The sequence below is a fragment of the Mirounga leonina genome, unplaced genomic scaffold, assembly GCF_011800145.1.
Source record: "Mirounga leonina isolate KUSES-001 unplaced genomic scaffold, KU_Mleo_1.0 Mir_129, whole genome shotgun sequence".
NCBI lineage: Eukaryota > Metazoa > Chordata > Mammalia > Carnivora > Phocidae > Mirounga > Mirounga leonina.
The window spans coordinates 48,906,315-48,933,321 of record NW_023270323.1 but is presented as its reverse complement, the minus strand read 5'-3'; the positions used below and the strand labels follow the sequence as shown (position 1 = coordinate 48,933,321).

Here is a 27,007-nt window from a genome sequence, read left to right as displayed (position 1 = left end):
GTATAGTTACACGTCTAGCTCCTTTGAAGTAACACAGGTCTGCTCAAATATATAATTAACACTATTGCGTATTATTCCCTCAAAGCAAATGTCTACTAACCCTGTATTCTAGGAAGAAATAAAAAAAAGAATAAGGAAAGAAATGTAATTGCAACCTAATTTCCTAGAGATTCTCAGAATCCCTACTTCTGAATATTGGCCCCACTGCTATTACATCCATATTTTTCTTGTAACTTAAAGTTCTCTCTGTGGAAGGCCTTTAGTTAGGGGTAAAAAATCTTACAAAGAAACTGTTTAATAAAGGATGTAAACATTTTACTAAGCAAAAGATGCTTGCTTCATTTCCCACAAATGCCAAACAGAAAACAATACATTACTAACGTTTTCTATTTATTCATTAATAAAAAGTGCATAGTACAAGCCCTTTATCCCAGTCCAAGTACTCAGTAAAAGATTACAATAAACCCTGGGTGGCACAGACATGATTTGTTTGGCATGATTTAAACATTTAAAAACAGCAATTAATATTTAGTACAATCACATGACCACTTTCGCTTTTAACAAAGTAATCATCAGACATGGTAACAAATACATATGCTTTTTCATTTAGAAATATTAAGACTAAACCTACTATTGCCACAACAAAAATTTAACCCCTTATGTGTAAACTCTTCATTTCTCCTTCAAGTTGCTGTTTTGTGTCTTAAGCTGATGAGCTGGTCAAATTTTAGCACGTTTATTTAGAGTGACAGGCTTTAATTCAGAGTGGTAAATTTCCAAGGTTCCTTTGAAAATAAAAGAATTCAGTAATTCTATAAACACTATCACATCACATACCACAATGACACTAAAAGTAACCATGGAATAGCTGAACCTAATATTTACTTCAGAAAATCTCTGCAAGTTATTTAAAATACGACTTGCTGGCCATGGGATAGTGCTTGGATAGATACATGATAAAATCTTTTACTATACACTGTTCCAATGTTAACTTTTTCCATATGGAAAGCAAGAAAACATTATTTTGCATAAGGGACATTACATGACTGTAAAACAAAATAAACTTAATGTTATTTGTGGTATATTTAAGAGCCAAAAGTGATTAAAATATGAAGCTTTATCTTTCTTTTTTCCAGATTATTTAAAAATGATTGTAGCCACAGTTCTGGTGAGTGTTTATAAGCCAAGTAATGAATAAGAGTGTGCTCAATAAAAAGGCCACATGTAGAAGCTTTAAGAATTAAATAGAATAATATAAATTACTAGTTAGGTTAACAGGAACACTTTATATGCAGTAGTATGCGGTCCTTCTCAGGAATGTAGAGAAATTTTACAAGCAAAAAAACCAAAACTAAATATTTCTCCAGAAACTTTTGTTGCTAATTAAATAGATGGTCCATATGGAAAAGGTTAATATACTAGATGTACTGTCAATTAAATGTATGTGACAGAAAGGAAGAACCAGGAATAAGAATCTAGATTTGTAAGTCTCTAACACTAGACCTTCTGTTTCCATGTCAAGGCCAATTGGCTTCAACCAAAGCCAATTCTCAATTACTTGTGAGCCACAGATTCAGTGAATGCATCAGTATCTCTGCCAGAGGTTGGCTTTCTAGCAGCTTAGAGAATAGACTGGTAGGATGTATGTGCAAGCCTTCAAAGTCCAGGGACCAAGAGCAGGAAAAGGAATGCTTGTAGAGATTTAACTCCATCCCCTGCCATCCCTGCCCTTTCTGCACTGAATACTCTAACAGCTATAAAGCTGGGAAGGCTTCCAGTAGGCCACAGCAAGAGGAAGAACCTTAAATCTATGGTGCTCACTTATCCGAGATTTTACTTACCTGTGTTATGATACCCCTCAATTAGCACAAGTAATTAGGAGTAGGTGATACTATGTCAAGAAGTTGAGTACAAAGCTAAGATGCACAGAAGGAATGCAAGCAGTCAGTATTGGATTACATAATGAAATGAAGCCCTTAAAAAGTTTATGGCCTAAAATGTATATAATAATAAGGGGAAAAGAATACCCTAGGAGCGTCACACAATTGTATCAGAGACTCTATTAACAGTACAATGATATAGAGAAGTTTATTAATTCATACAAGTAATTTCTCAGATCGATACAGTGAAAAGCTAGACTGATCTGGGGGGAAAATCCTTACATTGATAGCAAAATATCTTCTAGCCCCCATAAACCACCTGTAATCACTTGCTAAGAAAAAAATTCCATAACCACATAGGTGATGCAGACTTGTTTTTATCTCATTTGTATTCATTTTCTTTCAAACTGAGCAAAACAATGCAACCTTTTACTTTTTATACATTTCAAAATTTTACTTATATTAATGCTCCTCCCCACCCCAATCCATCTTATTACTAAACAAGAATGAGATAAGGGGTGAGAAAAAGATCCTTGATTGCTTTTTCATTTTCCTCCTTTTCCCTTGGAGTAAACCATCAAATATTTTCTGAAGTCAGAAGGATAACAAGAGACTCAATTTTTTCTTCACAGAAAAAAATAGACTAAATAAGTAAATAGCATTCAAATGTCAGTAACCCAATAGGCCCCCAATATAGCTTTAAGATAGTTCCATTTAACAGGGAAGTGTTAGAACAGAAAAGGTTCCTGAGAGGCACCCATTTAACAAATAAATTATAGCTTAAATTATTACTGTATAGAATATACCTGGCAAAGGCAGAAAGCATTAACTTTTTTCCTCCTTTCATGAACCTTATAAGGCTATAATGGACTGTAAATCACCCACTATATTTAAATCATGTTTAAAGTTCTCCTAATATTAGACATTTTTGTGGGAATAAAAAACTTAGTAAACAACTATTTCATTTCTTCTCCCCTCTTTTTCTAGCCACACAAGCCAGGTGTAGTGGATGACACAGATTTGTAAAATATTCCAAAGGCTGCCACAATCCCAAGAACTAGAAAAAACTGCCACCCACAAATAAACTATTAAGGTAAATGTAAATACAGTGTGGCTCTAATTTTTTTTCATACAATCTCAGACAACCCCAAGTAACTTTATAAATACCTTATGAAAAAAAAAAGCAATTTTAAAACCTATCAAAACTATTTAAAATATTTAAAGGCAGAATCTCAAATTTCCTTCAATCAGGCCAGAAATCATCACAAAAAATTATGACCACAGTTACAAACAGAATGAGTGGAATGTTTAAGTTTAGGATAACCAAAAAAGCCCATGTAACTTTTTTAATATAATCACTTACTCAAATATACTGTAAAAAGGAATGGTGATAACACAGGAAGCAAAAATAAGCTTGCGAGTGAAATTTCTAGAAGCTCATGAAAACAATACCATCCCATATTGCAGATGCAAAAGGAAAAACAGTCTAATGGGGTTAAGAGTACTCTGGTCATCTTCGTTCATTTGGTCGTGCAAGGTGTTAACTATTTTCACTTCCCATATCACAAAGTTAGTCCACAGGAGGGGCTGGTGGATCTTGTCCCTGGCATTAGAAAGATAGAAATTATGGAACTGACTTCTTAAATCCCAGTGCAACCAATCTAACACATATAGTAAGAACTGAGCAGCATGCCTCCCCCAACCCTCCAATCCCTAATCATATACTTATTTGAACTTTTCGTAAGTTTTTGCACAAGGGAACACTAGCTTAACACTATAATTCACCAATGTTTGTCTTATTCCTCCCTGTGGCATGGAAGAAAGGAAAACTATGTAACAGTAAAATGATATGGATGAAACTGCGCTCCCTGACAGCTCCAGAGATGACATTTAAACCAATGAAGGTAGTATCATCCCTCTTGCTTAAGGTGACTGGGCACATTACAAAGTGGAAGGAGAAACTTTTGCTTCTCACTACAGAATGTCAATGAGGAAGCACGTGGCTCCAGTTGCTACTGGCAGGCATCCTATGACCACAAAGGGAGCTCATTGTGGAAGGAAGCTGATGGAATGAAGAAAGACAGTCAGTCTTCGATGATACTGTTAAACAATCTAAACACTGACCCGACCTCTCTGGATTTTCTAATGTGTAAACCAGGTGGAGCTGATCTTTGCTACTTGCAAGAGAAGGTATTTGAACTGGAAAGGAAAGATCAGAGCTTTTAGGAATCTTCAGGAAGATTCCATTTATTTACTCTGACACGTTATATGAGGCCCTGGTTGAGGGTGGTCAATTTTCTACTTGAAATTAGTATGTTTTCTTGCTTACTCCTAGGGCAGTGGGCCTACTATCCAAGAACTGCTGGCCTACAATGAAGTAAGGTTTAGGGGCTGTCATCTTAAATTTCTGTCCCTTTTGATGGCTTCTAGGCCAGCTTATTAAGTTGGATTTCTTTAGCTGCAAATGTTGAGGAAGTTGCTCTTTGATATGAAAGTAATAAAACTGTACCTACAAAGTAAGAAAAAACACTGAGGAGAAAGCATCTTATCAGGACAATATACAAGCTGTTTTATGGATAACTTCTTCTCCAAGAGAAACAAAAAATAAATTTAAGGCAAATTTTTATATAGTGCTAATGATGCATTCTTTCTTAAAGTCAGCATGGCTACATATCTAAATGTTCTATTCCTAAACAAACCAAAGCACTGACCAATTATCATTCCACATTTGCTTTCTCCTACATAAGGAATTAGTTTAACTAAACTTCTAATATTAGCAATACAAGACTGTGGAAAAAAAGAAATTATTTTAGGAATTCCACATGGTGAAGGTTGGAGAAGGGAATTAGTGGGATAATTTGGTGTTCAACAAGTGAACTCATCATGTAAATATCTTTAAAGAGGTAACACCCAAGTCAAATAGAAAAGAAAAAAATATAAATACCAGTTCTCAAAACAATTAAAAGGAATCCTTCAGTGAAGTTTCTGTTAAAGACAGCACCAAAAACTCCCTGTTGGGTCACTTTATTTATCATATTTTTTATCTCGAAGGTTCTAAAAATGGTAGTAATCATGACTATCAAGATTTACCAACCTGAATGAGCCTACCTCTCTTCTGTCAGTTCAGTTGACCTATTATGACGCAGAACTGGAAGAGTTTAAAAGAGATTGGATGGGAAAACAAGAGGAAAATGGGATTTCACCAGATAGGCTCAGGGCCTCTATTGTATTTAATAGCTAGGACAGAAGGGGAGAAAATGAAGTAGAGGGAAAAACATTTGAACTGTAGCTAGTAAGAGAATTTAGGGAGCTGGAACCATGAGAAGCAAGGGATCAACTGTGAGGAACTGAGGAGTGGAAGACTGAGATTTGAGAAATACTGCTGTAGATTATTACGAACTGGATCATTTTTTTATTAAAGAAAGACTGAAATGTGAGTAAAGATTGGAATGTATTTTAAAATTCTTTTTGGACTACTGGTCTGCGCTTTTCTCTCTATGTAACTCCATGAAGACTAAGCCATTTGGGGTTGCAAGATTGACAAGGACTACACTGGAAGAACTTATTCCGTGAGCCGAATCTTCCTTTTGCTAATTCTATTATTTCAGTCCAAGCAAACTCCTTCTGTTCCCAGACCATACCCATCCCCTACCCAAATGAATTTCTAATCCACAACACTTACATTATGAGGACTGGTTGGCTTGCCAGTTAGGTTGGATCCTCTTAGATTAGGAGGTCTCAGTAGAAACAAGATCACCGCAATAACCATCCAGGCCATCAAGATCATGGTAATACTGACGCCATTATCACCAGAGGGCCCTGGTACTAAAGACAAACAAAAAATGCATTTGCAACAAAAACCGTAGCATGGTTATAATATTGTTAGATAACATAAAAAGAAATCCTGATGTTTAAATGCCAATTTCAAAAACTGTATCGATATTAAAACTGTATAAATAGTTTTAAGAAGGGCAATTATGAAATATTACATCTTCAATTTCCCTTTCCTCTTGTGAGAAAATCTGAATAGTAAACAGTATAAAATAGTCATAGGACAAAACCTGTTATATAAGGATTTTAATAGTATAGTGGTTCTTAGTATTTTGGTGTGATAGAATTCTTTGAGAGTTTAAAAAAATTAAGGACTCTTTCTACTCTAAGAACCCATACGTACACACTCAATTTTGCATATAATTTGGGAAGGTTCATGAACTCACAAAACCACCAATCCTTAGATACACTGAGATCTACAAAACCCAGGTTAAGATCACCTGATGTATAGTAAAAACACTCTACTTCAGGAGGGGAAAATTCTGCATTTTAATTATAGAAGCAGCATGAAAAAATAACAGAGCATAAGGAAAAGGGACCATTTGGGTTGTATAATACATAAATTAAAGATCCCTTTCATGATATTCTCAAACAAAGAGATAATAATTTGGCCTTCTTTTTTTGCAAAAAGAAGTTGGATTCAGAGCTAGATATTCTAAAGTCTATGCATTTATCAAGAGAAAAAAGTCAGGGCTGTGTGTGATGGTAATAGTCTCTCCCAGCTCCTTAAGGCAGCCATATCTAATTTAATCCATTATAACAAGTACCTAGCATAGTGCCTGGCCCACAGTATGAGCTTAACAAATTTCTGATAAATAAAACAGACTTATAGTTGATGTACATTAGAGAACTCAGTTGTCAAAAATGAAAATTATAGATTAGATTTCTAAAGAAAAACACAGTATATCTAAATGGTTACTAAAATAGTTCATCAGGACTGTAACTGTAGTTTTGGTCTCCCTCCCTGGAGAAAAAGTAAAAGAAATCCAGACAAGTTGAAACTAAGCTGATGCACTGCATTGGGGAACGTGGGCCCAGGTCTCATTCCGAGGAAAGGGAAGGGATGGGTGGCCTTACATGAGGCCAAAGGATTAGTGACCAAAGGGAACAAAAGTCAAGCACACTGCCGGGCTGGCCCAAGAGCAGGCTGGATAGGAATGTGGCCTCTTGTCCAAACCCCCATCACGTCCCCAGAAACAGGTAACATCGGACTCCAGGTCACCAAAACTGCATAATCACACAATGCATCAGTGTTTTTTTCCTCTATACCCATATCCACTCCTTTCTTTGTTCTCTCCTACTATACTAAACATGCCTCCCCTCATTACTAAGACAAATTTCTCCACTTAAGTTTTGGATCCCATCACTCTTGCAGAGATCTTATCCATTATCCTCTCTCTCATGTATTCAACATCCCACTCTGTTGCAGCCATCCTGCAAATCTCCTAAACACAACCAAGTTTCCACCCTCTTGGGGAAAAAAAAAAAAATATCCCTCCCTCAAACCCTTTCCCTGTCCAGCTATCCAAGCTAACATCTTAAGAAATGACTATATTTCACTACCTCCCATTCACTCTTCAGGTGGGTACCCACCTCCATCCTACAAACAGCTCTTCAAAAGGTCACCTATACACCTCCATGCTGGGAAGTCTCATGGATAATTGTAGTGCTCATTTTCCATGACCATTTTCTCCTTTTAAAAACACTTTCTTCCTCTGTCTTCTTGCCTTACCACTGCGTAATTTTCTTTCTTACACTTCCCACTCCATACATGCTTGTTTTCCTCTTCCTGGCTTTTAAATTTTGGAATTCTCATGGTCAATTTTAGATTCCTTTCTCTTCTTGCTCCACACACGGTCATCCTCACCTGTGGTTTCATTTACCTTCTCTATGCAGACCACCTCTAAATTTATATATTCCAACCCCAGCTCTTCTGAACTTCAGACCAAATATCCAACTGTCTGTCTACAACTATTTTTTTATCTTCATACCAACAGTTTTTTTTTTTTAATTTTATTTATTTATTTGACACAGAGAGAGAGCACAAGCAAGGGGAGCATCAGGCAGAGGCAGAGGGAGAAGCAGGCTCCCCGCTGAGCATGGAGCCTGATGTGGGGCTTGATCCCAGGACCCCAGGATCATGACCTGAACCGAAAGCAGATACCCAACCGAGTCACCCAGGCGCCCTTTCATACCAACAGTTCTTAAACTGTAGTATACGTTCCAGCCATTCAGCAGCTTCTTAAAATTGCAGATGATTTAAATCTCACCTTGCACTTAAAATACTCAATATCCCAAACTAAAATCATGAAAATCTCTTCTAGCCCCATCCTCCATGCCCCACCAAGCTGGGTCTCCATTAGGCCAAAAACTTAAGAAAACATCTATTGTTCTCTCTCAGTGACCTTCTATTTACTCCATTATGAAGTTTTCTGTCAATTTTACTTCCTAAATATCACTCAAATGTATCTTTTTTTTTTTTTTTTTTTGAGAGAGAGCATGTGTGCATGAACATATGAGCGGGGCAGGGGGAGGGGCAGAGGGAGAGGGAGAGAGAGAATCTTAAGCAGACTCCCCACTCAGTGCAAAGCTGATGCAGGACTCGATCTTATGACCCTGAGATCATGACCTGAGCTAAAATTAAGAGTCAGACGCTTAACCAACTGAGCCACCCAGGCACCCCCATCAAATTTACTTACAGTGGCATTCCATACCTGCTGAAGCTAGCATCACTTCTTGTCTGGTTTACTCTGACAGCCTCTTAACTGGTCTCCCCATACCTCTTCTTGCCTTCTCTAATTCTATCCTCTATGCCGCTCCAAGAGTGATGTTTTTAAAAAAGCAAATACTATTATTTTTATTACTAAATAATAGCTAAAATTTGAGTGGTTACTTTGAACCAGGCATCATCTCTGTTAATCCTTTAAAAAAAATTTTTAAGTAGGCTACACAAGGCTTGAACTCACAACCCTGAGATCAAGATTTGAGCTGAGATCAAGAGTCGGACACTTAACCAACTCAGCCACCCAGGCACCCCAACTATTAATCCTAACAATCTTATTTTATGGTAATTACTATCATATTTTCATTTTATAGATGAGGAAAATGGGGGAAAAGGAGATTAAATCCCAATGTCATACAGTGGGTATGTGGCCAAACTGGGATTTTAATACAGCTGGTCTCATTCCAGAGCCTGTGTTCTTAATCTCTTTGCCACGTCAGAATCTCCGACAATACCGCAGAGTGAGACAGAGCCCCAAAAGGTATCTGTCCTGTGAGTAGTAAAATTGGAAAATACAGATTTAAAAGGAATTTTTGATGAATAAATTTATAACTAGCAGTTAGGTAAAATTAGATTATTTAAAGTTAGTCAAAGAAAGATAACTGTGACTTCTACATATTATCACTTCTTATAGTGCCCCTCTCTCTCAGAAATAAAATGCTAGGTTAATTGTATAGAAGTACAACCCCAGGGGCACCTGGGTGACTCAGTTGTTAAGCGTCTGCCTTTGGCTCAGGTCATGATCCCAGGGTCCTGGGATCGAGCCTCACGTCGGGCTCTGTGCTCAGCAGGAAGCCTGCTTCTCCCTCTCCCACTCCCCCTGCTTGTGTTCCTGCTCTTGCTATCTCTCTCTCTGTCAAATAAATAAATAAAATCTTAAAAAAAAAAAAAGTACAATCCCAGTGTCAATTCTTATATATTATTCAATGTGGAAAGGGGGTCTCTTTTTTTGAAAGATTTTATTTTTTAAGTAATCTTTACACCCAACATTGAGACTCAAACTCACAACCCCAAGGATCAAGAGTTGCATGCTCTACCAACTGAGCCAGCCAGGCACCCCAAGTCTCTTAATTTTTGATACTTTTTGCACATAAAATACTCTTTAGTTGAACCTCAGATTACAAATTTACTAATTCATGTCTTAGACAAAGCAGCCCTAGCAAAATGTCTACTCCTCTGTAAGACTCTCATAGTGAGGGGTGCCTGGGTGGCTCAGTCGTTAAGCTTAGGGTTTAAGTCTTTAGTTACAAGGAAATGTATTACAAACAGCTTGCCAAATGGAATATTAACAATAAAGCCGTTAACTTAGCTGGACACCAGAAAGATGAAAGAGTAGAGAGGGATGCTCTAAGAGCTGGTAGATCCCAAAGGACTATTTCTTTAAACTGATACAGGTTTCCAGTGGAAAAGTAGAAACAGAACAACAGTGAACGTGATTCATTAGCACCAGGAAGCTTTAACTCCGCAATTCTGGGGTTGTAGAGAATAATTACATTATCTTCAGCACAGTTACTGGTTTTCAAGTTTATTTATTCCAGAATTAAGTTAGTGATAGAGCCGGTTTTCATACAACACTTTATCTGAAAGGCAGTCTTTCTGAAGAGTTAACAGACTTACTCTACAGAGCAAAACTATGGGTGAACATGACAATGAAATGGAGGTTAGCTCAATATAAAGAATCATGCAGCAACTGAATCTGCTAATACATTGCAGCTAAATTCTGCTACCACACAAAGTAATAAGCTCCATATTCAATTAAATCATCTCAAATACATGCAACATGATACCATGGCAGGCACAACGGGTATTGTGATACAATAAGAAATAAAGATTTGGTTTTCACTCCAGTTCCTGGCACAGAAATCCTAAAACCCTTGGAATTTCCCGAGAGATAAGAGAGAAATGTCATTTGTTGTTATCAATAATAAACCCGAGTGTATGCTAATGAGGTCACCTGGGTAGGCCCCTAGAGAGCTTCAGGATGGGGTCTGGTTGCCAGAGTTGGACCATATAATTAGAGAGCTTGAACTTTCAGCTCCACTCCCTAACCTCCAGAAGGAGAGGGGCTGGAGATTTAGTTAATCACCAATGGCCAATGATTTAACCATTCATGTCTACAGAATGGAACCTCCATATAAACTCTAAACAGTGGGGTTCAGCTTCCTAACTGGTGAATACCTCAAGGTGCTAGGAAAGTGGCACACCCAAAGAAAACGGAAACTCTGTACCCCTCCACCACATACCTTGCCCTGTGCAACCCTTCTATTTGACTGTTCTTGAGTTGTACCCTTCATGATACACTGGTAATGTAAGTAAACTGTTTTCCTGAGTTCTGTGAGCCATTCTAGCAAATTACTGAACCTGAGGAGGGTCTGTGGGAACTCCTGATTAATATATATTTTATGAAAACAGCATAAACTCACTGGAGAAAATTTGGAATACAAAGAAAATTCTATTGCCCACAGGAAACAACTGCATAAACCATTTAAAAACATGGCTTTCAAAAAGGATTTCCACCAAATGCTAAAAGAAGCAGGGAGAAAAACTGGCCAATATAACTAAATTAACATTTAAGCTCTAGAGTTTTGTCTTTACATTTAGATTAAGGAAATGAAATTTCACTCCAAGAAATAAAGAGCGTATTTGGTTTAAGGTGCGGCTGGCTCAAGCATCGCAAATACCACAAATGTAATAAATACTTGTTTTTCCATAAGGAGTTCAATTAAGATTATTTTCAACTAGAAGAACAGGTTTTAGCTTTACCTGCTAGGGGAAAATTCTGAGCTGCTTATCAGGGGGCACACTGTAGATTAATGAATGCTACTGAAAAAGCAACATAAAGAAATCAGGAGTGGAGGAACCACCACCCATCATCCCAACAACTAACACCAAGTTGGCACATTACCATCACCTTCTTGTCCAGAGGCATATGATTACCACTCTGTTGAACCAATGGACAATGTTCTGAGAAAATTTCTACTTTGGGCTAAGCACTGTACTAGTTCCTATTTCTCTAAGTTATTATATTTAAAGAATTTAATGGGACATCCAGTTTACACAGTGGTAACAATAATTAATAGTGTAATAACAAGTCCCTTTATAATAGTACCTTACTGTGTTTTAGCTTCATATACAAAATAAAGTGGAGCTCAGCTTCAGGGATGATAAGTATAAGAACTAGCCTATGAATAAATGCAATTTGGTAATATGCAAAAAGCCTTAAAATGTACATAAAATGTAGCAGAGGGAGTTAAAATGTTGGGATTTAGAATGGGATCAAACTTAAGTTGTTATCAACTTAAAATAGACTCTAATAAGTTGTTATATGTAAGCATAATGGTAACCATAAAACAAAAACCTATAGTAAATACACAAAAGATAAAGAAAAAGAAAAATAAGCATAACAATAAGGAACAGTCATCAAACCACAAAGAAAGCAAGAGAAGAAAGGAACAGAAAGGAACTACAAAAACAGCCAGAAAACAATGAACACAATGGCAATAAATATACACCTATCACTAATTACTTTAACTGTAAACAAACTAAATTCTAGAATCAAAAGACACAGAGTGGTTGGGTGCCTGGCTGGCTCAGTAGAGCTTGTGACTTTTGATCTCAGGGTCATGAGTTTGAGCCCCACAACGGGTGAAGAGCTTACTTGAAAAAAAAAAAAAAAAAAGGCACAAAGTGCCTGAATGGATTAAAAAAAAACCAGTGGCTCAGTCGTTAAGCGTCTGCCTTCAGCTCAGGTCCCAGGATCCTGGGATCGAGCCCCATATCGGGCTCCCTGCTTGGCGGGAAGCCTGCTTCTCCCTTTCCCATTTGCTCTGCTTGTGTTCCCTCTCTTGCTGTGTCTCTCTCTGTCAAATAAATAAAATCTTAAAAAAAAAAAAGACTCATTTTAAATGTAAATGACATACACAGACTGAAAGTGAAGGCACAGAAAAAGATGTTCCATGCAAACAGAAACCAAAAGAAAGCTGGAGTAGCTATACTTATATCAGATAAAATCAATTTTAACACAAAGACTATCAGAGACAAATAAGGGCATTACATAATGATGAAGGGCAAATCCAATAAGAGGATATAACATTTGTAAATATTTATAGGAGCACCTAATACATAAAACAAATATTAACAGCCCTAAATGAAGAAACAGACAGCAATACAGTAATAGGGGACTTCAATACCTCACACCAATGGATAGATCATCCAGACAGAAAATCAACATGGAGGGGCACCTGGGTGGCTCAGTCATTAAGCGACTGCCTTTGGCTCAGGTCATAATCCCAGGGTCCTGGGATCAAGCCCCGCATCGGGCTCTCTGCTTCTCCCTCTCCCAATCCCCCTGCTTGTGTTCCCTCTCTCACTGTGTCTGTCAAATAAATAAATAAAATCTTAAAAAAAAAAAAAAAGAAAATCAATATGGAAACACTGGCCTTAAATGACACGCCAGACCAGATGGACTTAACTGTACATACAGAACATTCCATCCAAAAGCAACAGAATACACATATTTCCCAAGTGCACATAGAACATTCTTTAGAACAGATCAGATGTTGACCACAAAACAAGTCTTAATAAATTTAAGTGGACTGAAATAATATCAAGCATCTTTTCCGACCACAGCAATATAAAACTAGAAATCAATTAGACAAAGAAAGCTGGAAAATTCACAAATATGTAGAGATTAAACATGCTACTGAAGAACCAGTGGGTTAAAGAAAAATGAATTTTTTTAAAGACAGTATTCACCCATTTTTATGTATGTATTTTTTATTTTTTTGATGTACTGTTCCATGATTCATTGTTTGCGTATAACACCCAGTGCTCCATTCAATATGTGCCCTCTTTATTTTTTTATTTTTTTAAAGATTTTTTATTTATTTATTTGACAGAGAGAGACACAGCGAGAGAGGGAACACAAGCAGGGTGAGTGGGAGAGGGAGAAGCAGGCTCCCCGCAGAGCAGGGAGCCCGATGCGGGACTCGATCCCAGGACCCCGGGATCATGACCTGAGCTGAAGGCAGTCGCTTAACCGACTGAGCCACCCAGGCACCCTGTGCCCTCTTTAATACCCATCACCAGGCTAACCGATCCCCCCACTCCCCTCCCCTCTAGAACGCTCAGTTTGTTTCTCAGAGTCCATAGTCTATCATGGTTCATCTACCCCTCTGATTTCCTTTCATTTTTTCCCCTTCCTACTTTTTTTTTTTTTAAACATATAATGTATTATTTGTTTGAGAGGTACAGGTCTGTGATTCATCAGTCTTACACAATTTACAGTGCTCACCATAGCACATACCCTCCGCAGTGTCTATCACCCAGCCACCCCATCCCTCCCACCCCCCACCATTCCAGCAACCTTCAGTTTGTTTTCTGAGATTAAGAATTCCTCATATCAGTGAGATCATATGATACATGTCTTTCTCTGACTGACTTATTTCGCTTAGCATAATACCCTCTAGTTCCAACCACGTCATTGCAAATGGCAATATTTTTTTTTATGACTGCATAACAGTCCATTGTATATATATACCACAACTTCTTTATCCATTCATCTGTTGATGGACATCCTGGCTCTTTCCATAATTTGGCTATTGTTGACATTGCTGCTATAAACATATGACATGGTTGCTATGCATGCACCCCTTCAGATCACTGCATTTGTATCTTTGGGGTAAATACCCAGTAGTGCAATTGCTGGGTCGTAGGGTAGCTCTATTTTCAACTTTTTCAGGAACCACCAGACTGTTTTCCAGAGTGGCTGCTACAGCTTCCATTCCCACCAACACTTTAGGAGGGTTCCCCTTTCTCCGCATCCTTGCCAACATCTGTCGTTTCCTGACTTGTTAATTTTGTGAGGTGGTATCTCATTGAGGTTTTTTTTTTTTTTTAAAGATTTTATTTATTTATTTGACAGAGAGAGAGAGATAGCGAGAGCAGGAACACAAGCAGGGGGAATGGGAGAGGGAGAAGCAGGCTTCTTGCCGAGCAGGGAGCCCGATGTGGGACTCGATCCCAGGACCCTGGGATCATGACCTGAGCCGAAGGCAGACACTTAACGACTGAGCCACCCAGGCGCCCTCTCATTGAGGTTTTGATATGTATTTCCCTGATGCCGAGTGATGTTGAGCACTTTTTCATGTGTCTGTTGGCCATCTGGATGTCTTCTTTGGAAAAATGTCTGTTCCTGTCTTCTGCCCATTTCTTGATTGGATTAGTTGTTCTTTGGGTGTTGAGTTTGATAAGTTCATTATAGATTTTGGATACTAGCCCTTTATCTGATATGTCATTTGCAAATATCTTCTCCCATTCTGTCAGTTGTCTTTTGGTTTTGTTGACTGTTTCCTTTGCTGTGCAAAAGCTTTTTATCTTGATGAAGTCCCAATAGTTCATTTTTGCCCTTGCTTCCCTTGCCTTTGGTGATGTTTCTAGGAAGAAGTTGCTGCGGCTGGAGGTTGAAGAGGTTGCCACCTGTGTTCTCCTCTAGGATTTTGATGGATTCCTGTCTCACATTTAGGTCTTTCATCCATTTTGAGTCTATTTTTGTGTGTGGTGTAAGGAAATGGTCCAGTTTCTGCATGTGGCTGTCCAATTTTCCCGACACCATTTGTTGAAGAGACTGTCTTTTTTCCATTGGACATTCTTTCCTGTTTTGTCGAAGATTAGCTGACCATAGAGTTGAGGGTCCATTTCTGGGCTCTCTATTCTGTTCCACTGATGTATGTGTCTGTTTTTGTGCCAGTACCAAACTCTCTTGATGATTACAGCCTTGTAATAGAGTTTGAAGTCCGGAATTGTGATGCCACCAGCTTTGCTTTTCTTTTTCAACATTCCTCTGGCTATTCGGGGTCTTTTCTGGTTCCATACCAAATTTTAGGATTATTTGTTCCATTTCTTTGAAAAAAGTTGATGGTATTTTGATAGGGATTGCATTAAATGTGTAGATTGCTCTAGGTAGCATTGACATCTTCACAATATTTGTTCTTCCAATCCATGAGCATGGAACGTTTTTCCATTTCTTTGTGTCTTCCTCAATTTCTTTCATGAGTATTTTATAGTTTTCTGAGTACAGATTCTTTGCCTCTTTGGTTAGATTTATACCCAGGTATCTTATGGTTTGGGGTGCAATTGTAAATGGGATCAACTCCTTCATTTCTCTTTCTTCTGTCTTGTTGGTGTATAGAAATGCAACTGATTTCGTGCATTGATTTTATAACCTGCCACTTTACTGAATTCCTGTATGAGTTCTAGCAGTTTTGGGGTGGAGTCTTTTGGGTTTTCCACGTAAAGTATCATATCATCTGCAAAGAGTAAGAGTTTGACTTCTTTGCTGATTTGGATGCTTTTTATTTCTTTTTGTTGTCTGACTGCTGTGGCTAGGACTTCTAGTACTATGTTGAATAGCAGTGGACATCCCTGCCGTGTTCCTGACCTTAGGGGGAAAGCCCTCAGTTTTTCCCCATTGAGAATAATATTCGCTGTGGGTTTTTCATAGATGGCTTTTATGATATTGAGGTATGTACCCTCTATCCCTACACTGTGAAGAGTTTTGATCAAGAAAGGATGCTGTACTTTGTCAAATGCTTTTTCTGCAACTATTGAGAGGATCATATGGTTCTTGTTCTTTCTTTTATTAATGTATTGTATCACATTGATTGATTTGCGGATGTTGAACCAATCTTGCAGCCCAGGGATAAATCCCATTTGGTCGTGGTGAATAATCCTTTTAATGTACTGTTGGATCCTATTGGCTAGTATTTTGGTGAGAATTTTTGCATCCATGTTCATCAGGGATATTGGTCTGTAATTCTCCTTTTGGATGGGGTCTTTGTTTGGTTTTGGGATCAAGGTAATGCTGGCCTCATAAAATGAGTTTGGAAGTTTTCCTTCCATTTCTATTTTTTGGAACAGTTTCAGAAGAACAGGTATTAATTATTCTTTAAATGTCTGGTAGAATTCTCCTGGGAAGCCATCTGGCCCTGGGCTCTTGTTTGTTGGGAGATTTTTTATTACTGCTTCAATTTCCTTAGTGGTTATGGGTCTGTTGAGGTTTTCTATTTCTTCCTGGTTCAGTTTTGGTAGTTTATACATCTCTAGGAATGCATCCACTTCTTCCAGATTATCTAATTTGCTGGCATATAGTTGCTCACAATATGCTCTTATAATTGTATTTCTTTGGTGTTGGTTGTGATCTCTCCTCTTTCATTCATGATTTTATTTATTTGGGTCATTTCTCTTTTCTTTTTGATAAGTCTGGCCAGGGGTTTATCAATCTTATTAATTCTTTCAAAGAATCAGCTCCTAGTTTCGTTGATCTGTTCTACTGTTCTTTTGGTTTCTGTTTCATTGATTTCTGCTCTGATCTTTTTTATTTCTCTTCCTCTGCTGGGTTTAGGCTTTATTTACTGTTCTTTCTCCAGCTCCTTTAGGACTAGGGTTAGCTTGTGTATTTGAGACCTTTCTTCTTTCTTGAGAAAGGCTTGTATTGCTATATACTTTCCTCTTAGGACCGCCTTTGCTGCATCCCAAAGATTTTGAACAGTTGTGTTTTCATTTTCATTGGTTTCCATGAATTTTTTAAATTCTTCTTTAATTTCCTGGTTGACCCATTCATTCTTTAGTAGGATGCTCTTTAGCCTCCATGTATTTGAGTTCTTTCCGACTTTCCTCTTGTGATTGAGTTCTAGTTTCAAAGCACTGTGGTCCGAAAATATGCAGGGAATGATCCCAATCTTTTGGTACTGGTTGAGACCTGATTTGTGACCCAGTATGTGATCTATTCTGGAGAATGTTCCATGGGCACTTGAGAATAATGTGTATTCTGCTGCTTTGGGATGGAATGTTCTGAATATACCTGTGAAGTCCATTTGGTCCAGTGTGTCATTTAAAGTCTATTTCCTTGTTGATCTTTTGCTTAGATGATTTGTCCATTTCAGTGAAGGAGGTGTTAAAGTCCCCTACTATTATTGTATTGTTGTCGATGTGTTTCTTTGATTTTGTTAGTAACTGGCTTCTATAATTGGCTGCTCCCATGTTAGGGGCATAGATACTTACAATTGTTAGATCTTCTTGTTAGATCTAACCCTTTAAGTAGGATATAGTGTCCTTCCTCATCTCTTATTATAGTCTTTGGTTTAAAATCCAATTTGTCTGGTATAAGGATTGCCACCCCAGCTTTCTTTTGATGTCCATTAGCATGGTAAATGGTTTTCCACCCCCTCACTTTCAATCTGGAGGGGTCTTTGCGTCTAAAATGAGTCTCTTGCAGACAGCATATCGATGGGTCTTATTTTTTTTATCCAATCTGATACCCTCTGTCTTTTGATTGGGGCATTTAGCCCATTTACATTCAGGGTAACTATTGAAAGATAGGAATTTAGTGCCATTGTATTGCCTATAAGGTGACTGTTACTGTATATTGTCTGTGTTCCTTTCTGGTCTATATTACTTTTAGGCTCTCTCTTTGCTTAGAGGACCCCTTTCAATATTTCTTGTAGGGCTGGTTTCGTGTTTGCAAATTCTTTTAGTTTATGTTTGTCCTCGAAGCTTTTTATCTCTCCTTTATTTTCAATGACAGCCTAGCTGGATATAGTATTTTTGGCTGCATATTTTTCTTGTTTAGTGCTCTAAATATATCATGCCAATCGTTTCTGGCCTGCCAGGTCTCTGTGGATAGGTCTGTTGCCAATCTAATGTTTCTACCATTGTAGGTTACAGACGTCTTGTCCCGAGCTGCTTTCAGGATTTTCTCTTTGTCTCTGAGACTTGTGAGTTTTACTATTGATGTTGGGGTGTTGACCTATTTTTATTGATTTTGAGGGGGGTTCTCTGTGCCTCCTGGATTTTGATGCCTGTTTCCTTCCCCAAATTAGGGAAGTTCTCTGCTATAATTTGCTCCAATATATCTTCTGCCCCTCTCTCTTTCTTCTTCTTCTGGGATCCCAATTATTCTAATACTGTTTCATCTTATAGTATCACTTATCTCTCAAATTCTGCCCTCGTGATCCAGTAGTTGTTTATCTCTTTCTCAGCTTCTTTATTCTCCATCGTCTTTTATATCACTAATTCTCTCTTCTGCCTCATTTATCCTAGCAGTTAGAGCCTCCATTTTTTTATTGCACCTCATTAATAGACTTTTTGATTTCGACTTGGTTAGATTTTAGTTCTTTTATTTCTCCAGAAAGGGTTTCTCTAGTATCTTCCATGCTTTTTTCAAGCCAGCTAGTATCTTTATAACTGTCATTCTGAACTCTAGTTCCAACATCTTACTAATGTCTGTATTGATTAGGTCCCTGGCAGTCGGTGCTGTTCTTTTAAGTGAGTGTTTCCGTCCTGTCATTTTGTTCAGAGGAGAACAGCTGAATGAGAGAACAAAATGCTAACAGGATAACGACCCCAGAAAAATATACACTAAACAAATCAGAAGAGACCCAAAACCGGGGGAAAAGAAAGGGAAAGAAAGAAAAAAGAAAGGAAAAGAAAAAGAAAAAAAGGATATGATCAAATATGATCAGGCTGGTGAATAGATCAGTGCCACACACTAGATTTGGGGCGTATTTTGGTCTGTTAGAAGAAACTGCCTCCCAAAATTTTAAAGAAAGAAAAACTTACATATGTACAAAAATAAGGGTAAATATGATGAAGGGATGAAATATGACTGTAAAGATGAAAGTTATAAAAGATTTTATAAAAGGAATTGATAAGAAGTTGGTTGAAAAAAGAAAGAAATTTAAAAAAAAAAGGGAGAATGTGATCAGGCAGGAGACTAGAACATAGCCATACACTAGAGATTTAGGGTATATTTTGGTCTGTCAGAAGAAACTGTATCCCAAAATTTTAAAGAGATAACAACTTATATATATACCAAAAATAAGGTTCATTTAGGCATAGATGCCTTCATTCTATGCCTTCATTGTAGGCATAGAATATGACTCTTCCAGGAAGTGGTCACTTTTCTGTTCAGAGAGTTGCTGCTCTTCTTCGATCTCCTGTTGGGAGTTCGTAGGTGTTCAGAATGGTTTGATAGCTATCTAGCTGAATTCCTGGGACCAGACGAAATTTAGGACTCCTACTCCTCTGCCATCTTGCTCATCCTCTCTATTTATTTTTATTTTTGAAAATAGGCTGCATACCCAACATGGGGCTTGAACTCAGGACACTAAGATCAAAAATTATATGCTCTACCAACTGAGCCAGCTAGGCACCCCAGAAAAAATTTTTATAAAATCAAAAAATATCCCAAAACAAACAAAAATGGAAATATAACATTTTATGGGATGCAGCAAAAGCAGTTCTAAGAGGGAAGTTCACAGTAATAAATGCCTACCTCAAAAAATAAGAAAAGTCTCAATCTAATTTTACACCTCAAAAGCTAGGAAAAAAAAGAACAAATGAAGAGTCAGTAGATGTAAGGAAATAACAAAGGCTAGAATAGAAATAAATGATACAGGGGCACCTGGGTGGCTCAGTCGTTAAGCATCTGACTTCAGCTCAGGTCATGATCCCTGGTCCTGGGATGGAGCCCTGCATCAGGCTCCCTGCTTGGCAGGAAGCCTGCTTCTCCCTCTCCCACTCCCTCTGCTTGTGTTCCCTCTCTCTCTGTGTCTCTTTCTGTCAAATAAATAAATAAAATCTTAAAAAAAAAAAAAAGAAAGAAATGAAAAAGTTAACAGAAAAGATCAATACAACTTAGAGCTGATTCTCTGAAAAGATAAACAAAACTGCAAACATTTAGTCAGACTAACAAAAAAAAGAGGGACAGGACAAATAAAATCAGAAATGAAAGAGGAGATGTTACAACTGATACTAAAGAAGTATAAAGGATCATAACAGACTACTGTGAATAATCATACACCAACAAACTGGACAACCTAGAAGAAATGAATAAATTCCTAGATACATAGAGCCTCCATGATAAAACAAGACTGTATCATAAAACAGAAAATCTGAACAGACTGATAACTAATAAGGAGACTGAATCAGTAATCAAAAACCGCCCAACAAGCAAAAGTCCAGGACCAGATGGCTTCACTGGTGAGTTCTACCAAACATTTAAAGAAGAATTAATACAATACTTTTTAAACTCATCCAAAAATAGAAAAGGATTAGCACTACTAAACTCATTTTATGAAGCAAACATTACCCTGATATGAAAACCAACAAGGATGCACAAGAAAAAAAAGTTACAGGCTAATGTCCCTTATGAACACAGATGCAAAAATCCTCAACAAAATATTAGCAAATGGAATTCAACAATTCATTAAAAAGATCATACATCATGATCAAGTGGGATTTACTCCAGGGATGTAAGGTTGGCTCAACACCCACAATTCAGTCAATGTGATATACTACATTAACGAAATTAAGGATAAAAATCATATGATCATCTTGATAGATGCAGGAAAAGCATTTGACAAAACTAAACATTCATTTATGACAAAAACCCTGAACAAAGTGGAAATGTCCCTCAACATAATAAAGCCTACAACTAACACCATACTTAACTGTGAAACCTGAAAGCTTTTCCTCTAAAATCAGGAACATGACAAAGATGTTCACTCTCGGGCGCCTGGGTGGCTCAGATGGTTAAGCATCTGCCTTCGGCTCAGGTCATGATCCCAGGGTACTGGGATCGAGTCCCACATTGGGTTCCCTGCTCCTTGGGAGCCTGCTTCTCCCTCTGCCTCTCTCTCTCTCTGTCTCTCATGAATAAATAAATAAAATCTTTAAAAAAAAAAGATGTTCACTCTGGCCACTTTTATTCAACATGGCATTGGAAATCCTAGCCAGAGCAATTAGGTAAGAAAAAGAAATAAAAGGCAACCAAATTTAAAAGAAAGAAGTAAGTGTCACTATTAGCAGATGACATTATATATAGAAGACACTAAAGATGCCACCAAAAAAGATGTTAGAAAAAACAAAGTCAGTAATATTGTAAGATACAAAATCAATACACAAATCTGTTGTGTTTCTATATGCTAATAACAAACTAGCAAAAGGAGAAATTAAAAAAATAATATTATTTGGTCGCCTGGGTGGCTCAGGCATTAAGCATCTGCCTTCGGCTCAGGTCATGATCCCAGGGTCCTGGGATCAAGCGCCGCATCAGGCTCCCTGCTCCGCAGGAAGCCTGCTTCTCCCTCTCCCACTCCCCTGCTTGTGTTCCCTCTCTTGCTGTGTCTCTCTCTGTCAAAAAATAAATAAAATCTTTAAAAAAATAGTAATATCATTTATAATTGCATCAAAAAGAATAAAATACCTAGGAATATATTTAATCAAGGAAGTGAAAGACCTGTATGTTGAAACTGTAAGACACCCAGGGTTGCCTGGGTGGCTCAGTAGTTAAGTGTCTGCCTTCGGCTCAGGTTCTGGGATTGAGCCCGCTTCTGGCTCCCTGCTCAGTAGGGAGCCTTTTTCTCCCTCTACCCCCGACTCTTGCTCTCTCTCGCTCTCTCTCCACACACACACACACACACACACACATATCTCAGTGGAATAGAACAGAGCCCAGAAATGAACATGCATATATGATCAATTAATTTACAACAAAGGAGTCAAAAACATACAATGGGGAAAGGACAATCTCTTCAGTAAATGGTATTAGAAAACTGGACAGCCCCTGGCTGTTTGAATGCAAAAGAATGAAACTGGACCACTATCTTATACCCTACACAAAAATTATCTCAGAATGGTCAAAGATTTGAAAGTAAGACCTGAAACCACAAAGCTCCTAGAAGAAAATACAGTCAAGTTATCTCCTTGACAAAGGTCCTGTCAATGACCTTACGAATCTGACACCAAAAGTGAAACCAACAAAAGCAAAAATAAACAAGTGGGACTAATAAAAATGAAAAGACTTTTTTTTTTTTTTAAGATTTTATTTATTTATTTGACAGAGAGAGAGACAGCACAAGCAGGGGGAGTGGCAGGCAGAGAGAGAGGGAGAGCAGGGAGCCCCATGTAGGGCTCGATCCCAGGACCCTGAGGTTATGACCTGAGCCGAAGGCAGATGCTTCACTGACTGAGCCACCCAGGTGCCCCAAACTAAAAGACTTCTGCACAGCAAAGAAAACAATCAACAAAATAAAAAGGTAACCTACTGAATACAAGAAAATATTGCTCTTTAAAAAAAGGGGGGGGGTGCGCTTGGGTGGTAGAGTCAGTTAAGCATGCAATTCTTGGTTTCAGCTCAGGCTGATCTCAGGGTCATGAGATCGAGCCCTGTGTCAGGTTCCATGCTCAGCACAGAGTCTGCTTAAGACTCTCTCCCTTTCTCTCTGCCCCTTTCCACTGAGCACGTGCTCTTTCTCTCTAAAATAAATCTTTAAAAAAAAAAGAAAATATTTGCAAATCATATATAAGGTGTTAATATCCAAAATATATAAAGAACCCATACAACTCAATAGCAAAAACCAACCATCTGATTTAAAAATCATCAGGAGACTTGAATAGGCATTTTCCCAAAGAAGACACAGATGGCCAACAAGTCAAAATCACTAATCATCAGGAAATGCAAACAAAACCATAATGAGATATCATCTCATACCTGTTAGAAAGTCTATTACCCAAAAGACAAGAAATAAGTGTTGGTGAGGATACAGAGAAAAAGAACCCTTGTGCACTGTTGGTAGGAATGTAAATTGGTGCAGCCACTATGAAAGACAGTATGTAGGTTCCTCAAAAAATTTAAACAAGAACTACCATTATATGATCCAGCAATTCCACTTCTTGGTTTTTTCCAAAGAAAATTAAAACATTAATTCAAAAAGATATATGCACGCCCATGTTCATTGCAGCACTATTTACAATAGCTAAGAAATGGAAACAATCTAAGTGTCCATCAATGAATGAATGGAAAAAGAACTTGCGGTATATATATACACACAATAGAATATTATTCAGCCATAAAAAACAATGAAATTTTGCCATTTGTGACAACTTGGATGGATGTGAAATAAGCAAGACAGAGAAAGACAAATACCACATTATCTCACTTATATGTGGAATCTAACAAAACAAAACAAGCTCATAGACAAAAAGAAACTACTGGTGGTTGCCAGAGGGAGGTGAAGGATAGGAGAAGGTGAAGTGGAAGGAAAAAGTAAAAAACAATTTAATTAATTCAAAAATGTACATACAAAGGATGTTTCAACTATTATTTGTAATAGCAAAAGATATATCAGCAGCCTAAGATTCCAATAAAAGGAAATAATTTAAACACTGGTATATCCTGGGGCGCCTGGGTAGCTCAGTCGGCTAAGCGTCCAACTCTTGAGTTCAGTGCAGGTCATGATGTCACGGTCATGAGATCAAGCCCCAAGCCGGGCTCCACACTCAGCGGGGAGTCTGCTTGAGATTCTCTATCCGGCTCCCTATGCCCCACCCCCTGCTTGCTCACAGGAGCTTGCGCTCTAAAATAAATAAAATCAATCTTCTTTAAAAAAAATAAACAAACACTGGTATAGCCCCATAAAGTATTATTATTTAGTCATTTACTATTTTTTAAGATAAATATATACTGATATGTTTATAATACAGTAGTGAAAAACAACACATACAAAGTGATCCCATTTTCTTTTTTTTTTTTTTAAAGATTTTATTTATTTATTTGAGAGAGAACACATGAGAGGGGGGAGGGTCAGAGGGAGAAGCAGACTCCCTGCCGAGCAGGGAGCCCGATGCGGGACTCGATCCAGGGACTCCAGGATCATGACCTGAGCCGAAGGCAGTCACTTAACCAACTGAGCCACCCAGGCACCCCAAAGTGATCCCATTTTCGTAAGTGTATTTGAAATTAATTGTGCCAGGTTTCACCCTCCTATTAATGTCATACTTCTATTCTTAGTTAAATTATGGCCTAAGACAGAACTGGCTTAAATGTTAGTTATTAATTCCCCCCAAGTCATTTGTATCCTAAAAAAAAGATGCCTCACCTAACAGCCACCAAATCTAGGGGCACCTGGGTGGCTCATTTGGTTGAGGCTTCAACTCTGGATTTTGGCTCAGGTCATGATCCTATGGGTTGTGAGATCGAGCCCCAAATCGGCTCCATGCACAGTGGGGAGTCTGCTTGAGATTCTCTCCCCTTTCCCTCTCCCCCTGCCCCTCCCCCTACTCATAGACACACATGCTCACTCGCTCCCTAAAATAAATCTTTAAAAAAAAAAAATAGCCACCAAGTCTCTCAGCTATATTCAAAATGCAGGATCCATCTTCCTGCTCTCATTCTCACTTTACCATCAACACTGCCCAAAAAGCCACATTAAGAAACCTCCCAACTGCCTATGCTCTCTAGAGAATGCCAATGTCAAAGCCAAAAGGCCCAAAGCTTCCAAACCATAGGAAAGAATGGCTTCCTTCCTTCATTCAGAAGTTCCCAAAGCTGCCAACAGATGCAAAGAGATGCTAGAGAAAGGGTGAGGGGTTTGTGCTAGCAGCCTTGATGGTCCGGTTCGACCAGCCAAAAGTGCACTGTTACACATATGTTTGCCAAGAAAAAGGTCTGAAAGGTTTTGCACCAAGTTGTCAGTAATGGTTATCTTTTAGTATTCTCAAAGTTTTTTCTTATCTATGATTTTAAAATTTTCTTCAATGACCAGAGTTTGTTTGTGAGGCAAAAAAAAATTTTTTAAGTTAAAAAATGAAATATTTAAGTAGGAAATACATTATTGAGAACCATTTCCTTAAACAGCAAACTGTAAGAAAAATTTCCAACAAATATTCACAGTCATCAGTCCTCTAATTCTGCCCCCAATGCCAAGGTTCCTCCTGTCTCACCATTACTTACATTCCTGAAGACATTCTGTGTCTGTGCAGTAGGACTGGGACTGCCTCAACTACAATGAATAAGAAGAAAGGAAAGTTAGCCATTGGACTTAACCAAAAATGGATAATCTTTATTAGAAAAATCATGTTTTATTTTTTAATGAATGCTACCATAGTAGATATACTGTACCTTCAGAATCAAATACAAACACAGACTACATTGAAGAGCAGTCCAGCTTTGGGGGACTTTTTTCTACTCAAAATAATTTTCAAATATACTGTGATCTAGTATAATTCACTCATCTAAATTAAGGAATTAAAAAAAAAAATCACCTGTGACAGAAAGTCCTGCTGCATGTTTTAGACTTCTCGAAGGAAAAGCACTAAACTGTAGAGAAAGACTACTAGATAGAGAGTAAACTTTGTTAATGAGATTTTTTCTTCTCATTGACAATTAGAAGCAGATAGAGAAAAAACAGATTCTATTTGTAGAAAGTTCATCTTTGAAAGGGAGCAACATATTGTTTCCCCTTTTTGCTTATATCTGCATAAACAGTGGCTGGATAAATAAGAAACTAATAAAAATGTATACCACAGGGGTTGAGAGAGAATGGAGGAGTAGACTCTGACAGAGATGAAAGCTTAAGTTTTCAATGTCTATCTTTTCACAAAATTTAATTTTGGAATGTGATTATCAATTTTAAAAAGAAAATTTAAAAAGAAAAAACCAATCCGTAAACATACATCATCCTTTTATATTCACCCTATGCTGAGGTATTTTAGGATGTTTAGAAATGATAATATGATAAATCTTAAAATACAGATGACTATACAGTAAAGAGAATGAGGAGCATGCAACTTTCAAATCAGCCTTGTTACTATATAATAACACCCTCCCTCCATTACAGCAATAACTCATGACTTGCAATTGCTTGGGAAAGCAACAACAGAGCCGTTGTGCCTAGCTGGTTAAGTATGAGCTCTGCAGAAAGACCTCCACTTCAAGTCTAAATCTGCAACTTTCTAGAGTTTCAAGGCCTTGGGCAAGGTCTTTAACACTTCTAAGCTTTAGTTTCCTCACCTGGTAAACGGGGATAATGTTACCTATATTTGAGTATTAGGGAGGATTAAAATAGATAATCCATGTGAAATGTAGTAACAACCCAAGGAATGTTAGCTATTATTACGACCGTGCCACACCAATTACAACCTTATCTAAACAATTACTGCAATTAACAACTACACAAATCATTTTGTAAATTGTTCTCTAAGATAACTGAACTTGCTTTGGTGTATACCTCTAAAAGTCATCCTACTTGAATTAAAATGGGAAAACAGATCTTATGTAAAAATATGCTGAATATCCTAACCCTAAATATGAAAGGAATTAATCAAAAATCTCTTTAAAAATTATATGTTCTGTGGCCATTATCAAAAAGACAAAAAACAACAAGTGTTGGCGAGGATATGGAGAAAAGGGAGCCCTTGTGCACTGCTGGTGGGAGTGTAAATTGGTGCAGCCACTATGGAAAACAGTATGGAAGTTCCTCAAAAAATTAAAAATAGAGGGGCGCCTGGGTGGCTCAGTTGGTTAAGTGACTGCCTTCGGCTCGGGTCATGATCCTGGAGTCCCGGGATCGAGTCCCACATCGGGCTCCCTGCTCGGCGGGGAGTCTGCTTCTCCCTCTGACCCTCTTCCCTCTCGTGCTCTCTGTCTCTCATTCTCTCTTTCTCAAATAAATAA

General features: G+C 37.9%; 1 protein-coding gene across 2 annotated transcripts in view; it reads right to left on the bottom strand.

Moving 5' to 3' along the window:
- Window positions 1–298: 298 nt before the first annotated feature.
- Window positions 299–27,007, bottom strand: part of SMIM14 (small integral membrane protein 14) — an 83,413-nt gene continuing 56,704 nt past the window's right edge. For both annotated transcript variants that reach the window (XM_035005111.1, XM_035005110.1), the window contains 3 exons: window positions 25,286–25,334; window positions 5,563–5,705; window positions 299–3,483 (listed from right to left, as the gene is read on the bottom strand). In XM_035005111.1, the coding sequence (XP_034861002.1) occupies window positions 3,451–3,483; window positions 5,563–5,705; window positions 25,286–25,334 (225 nt within the window). In that variant the 3' untranslated portion in view covers window positions 299–3,450. The remainder of the gene's footprint in view (window positions 3,484–5,562; window positions 5,706–25,285; window positions 25,335–27,007) is intronic.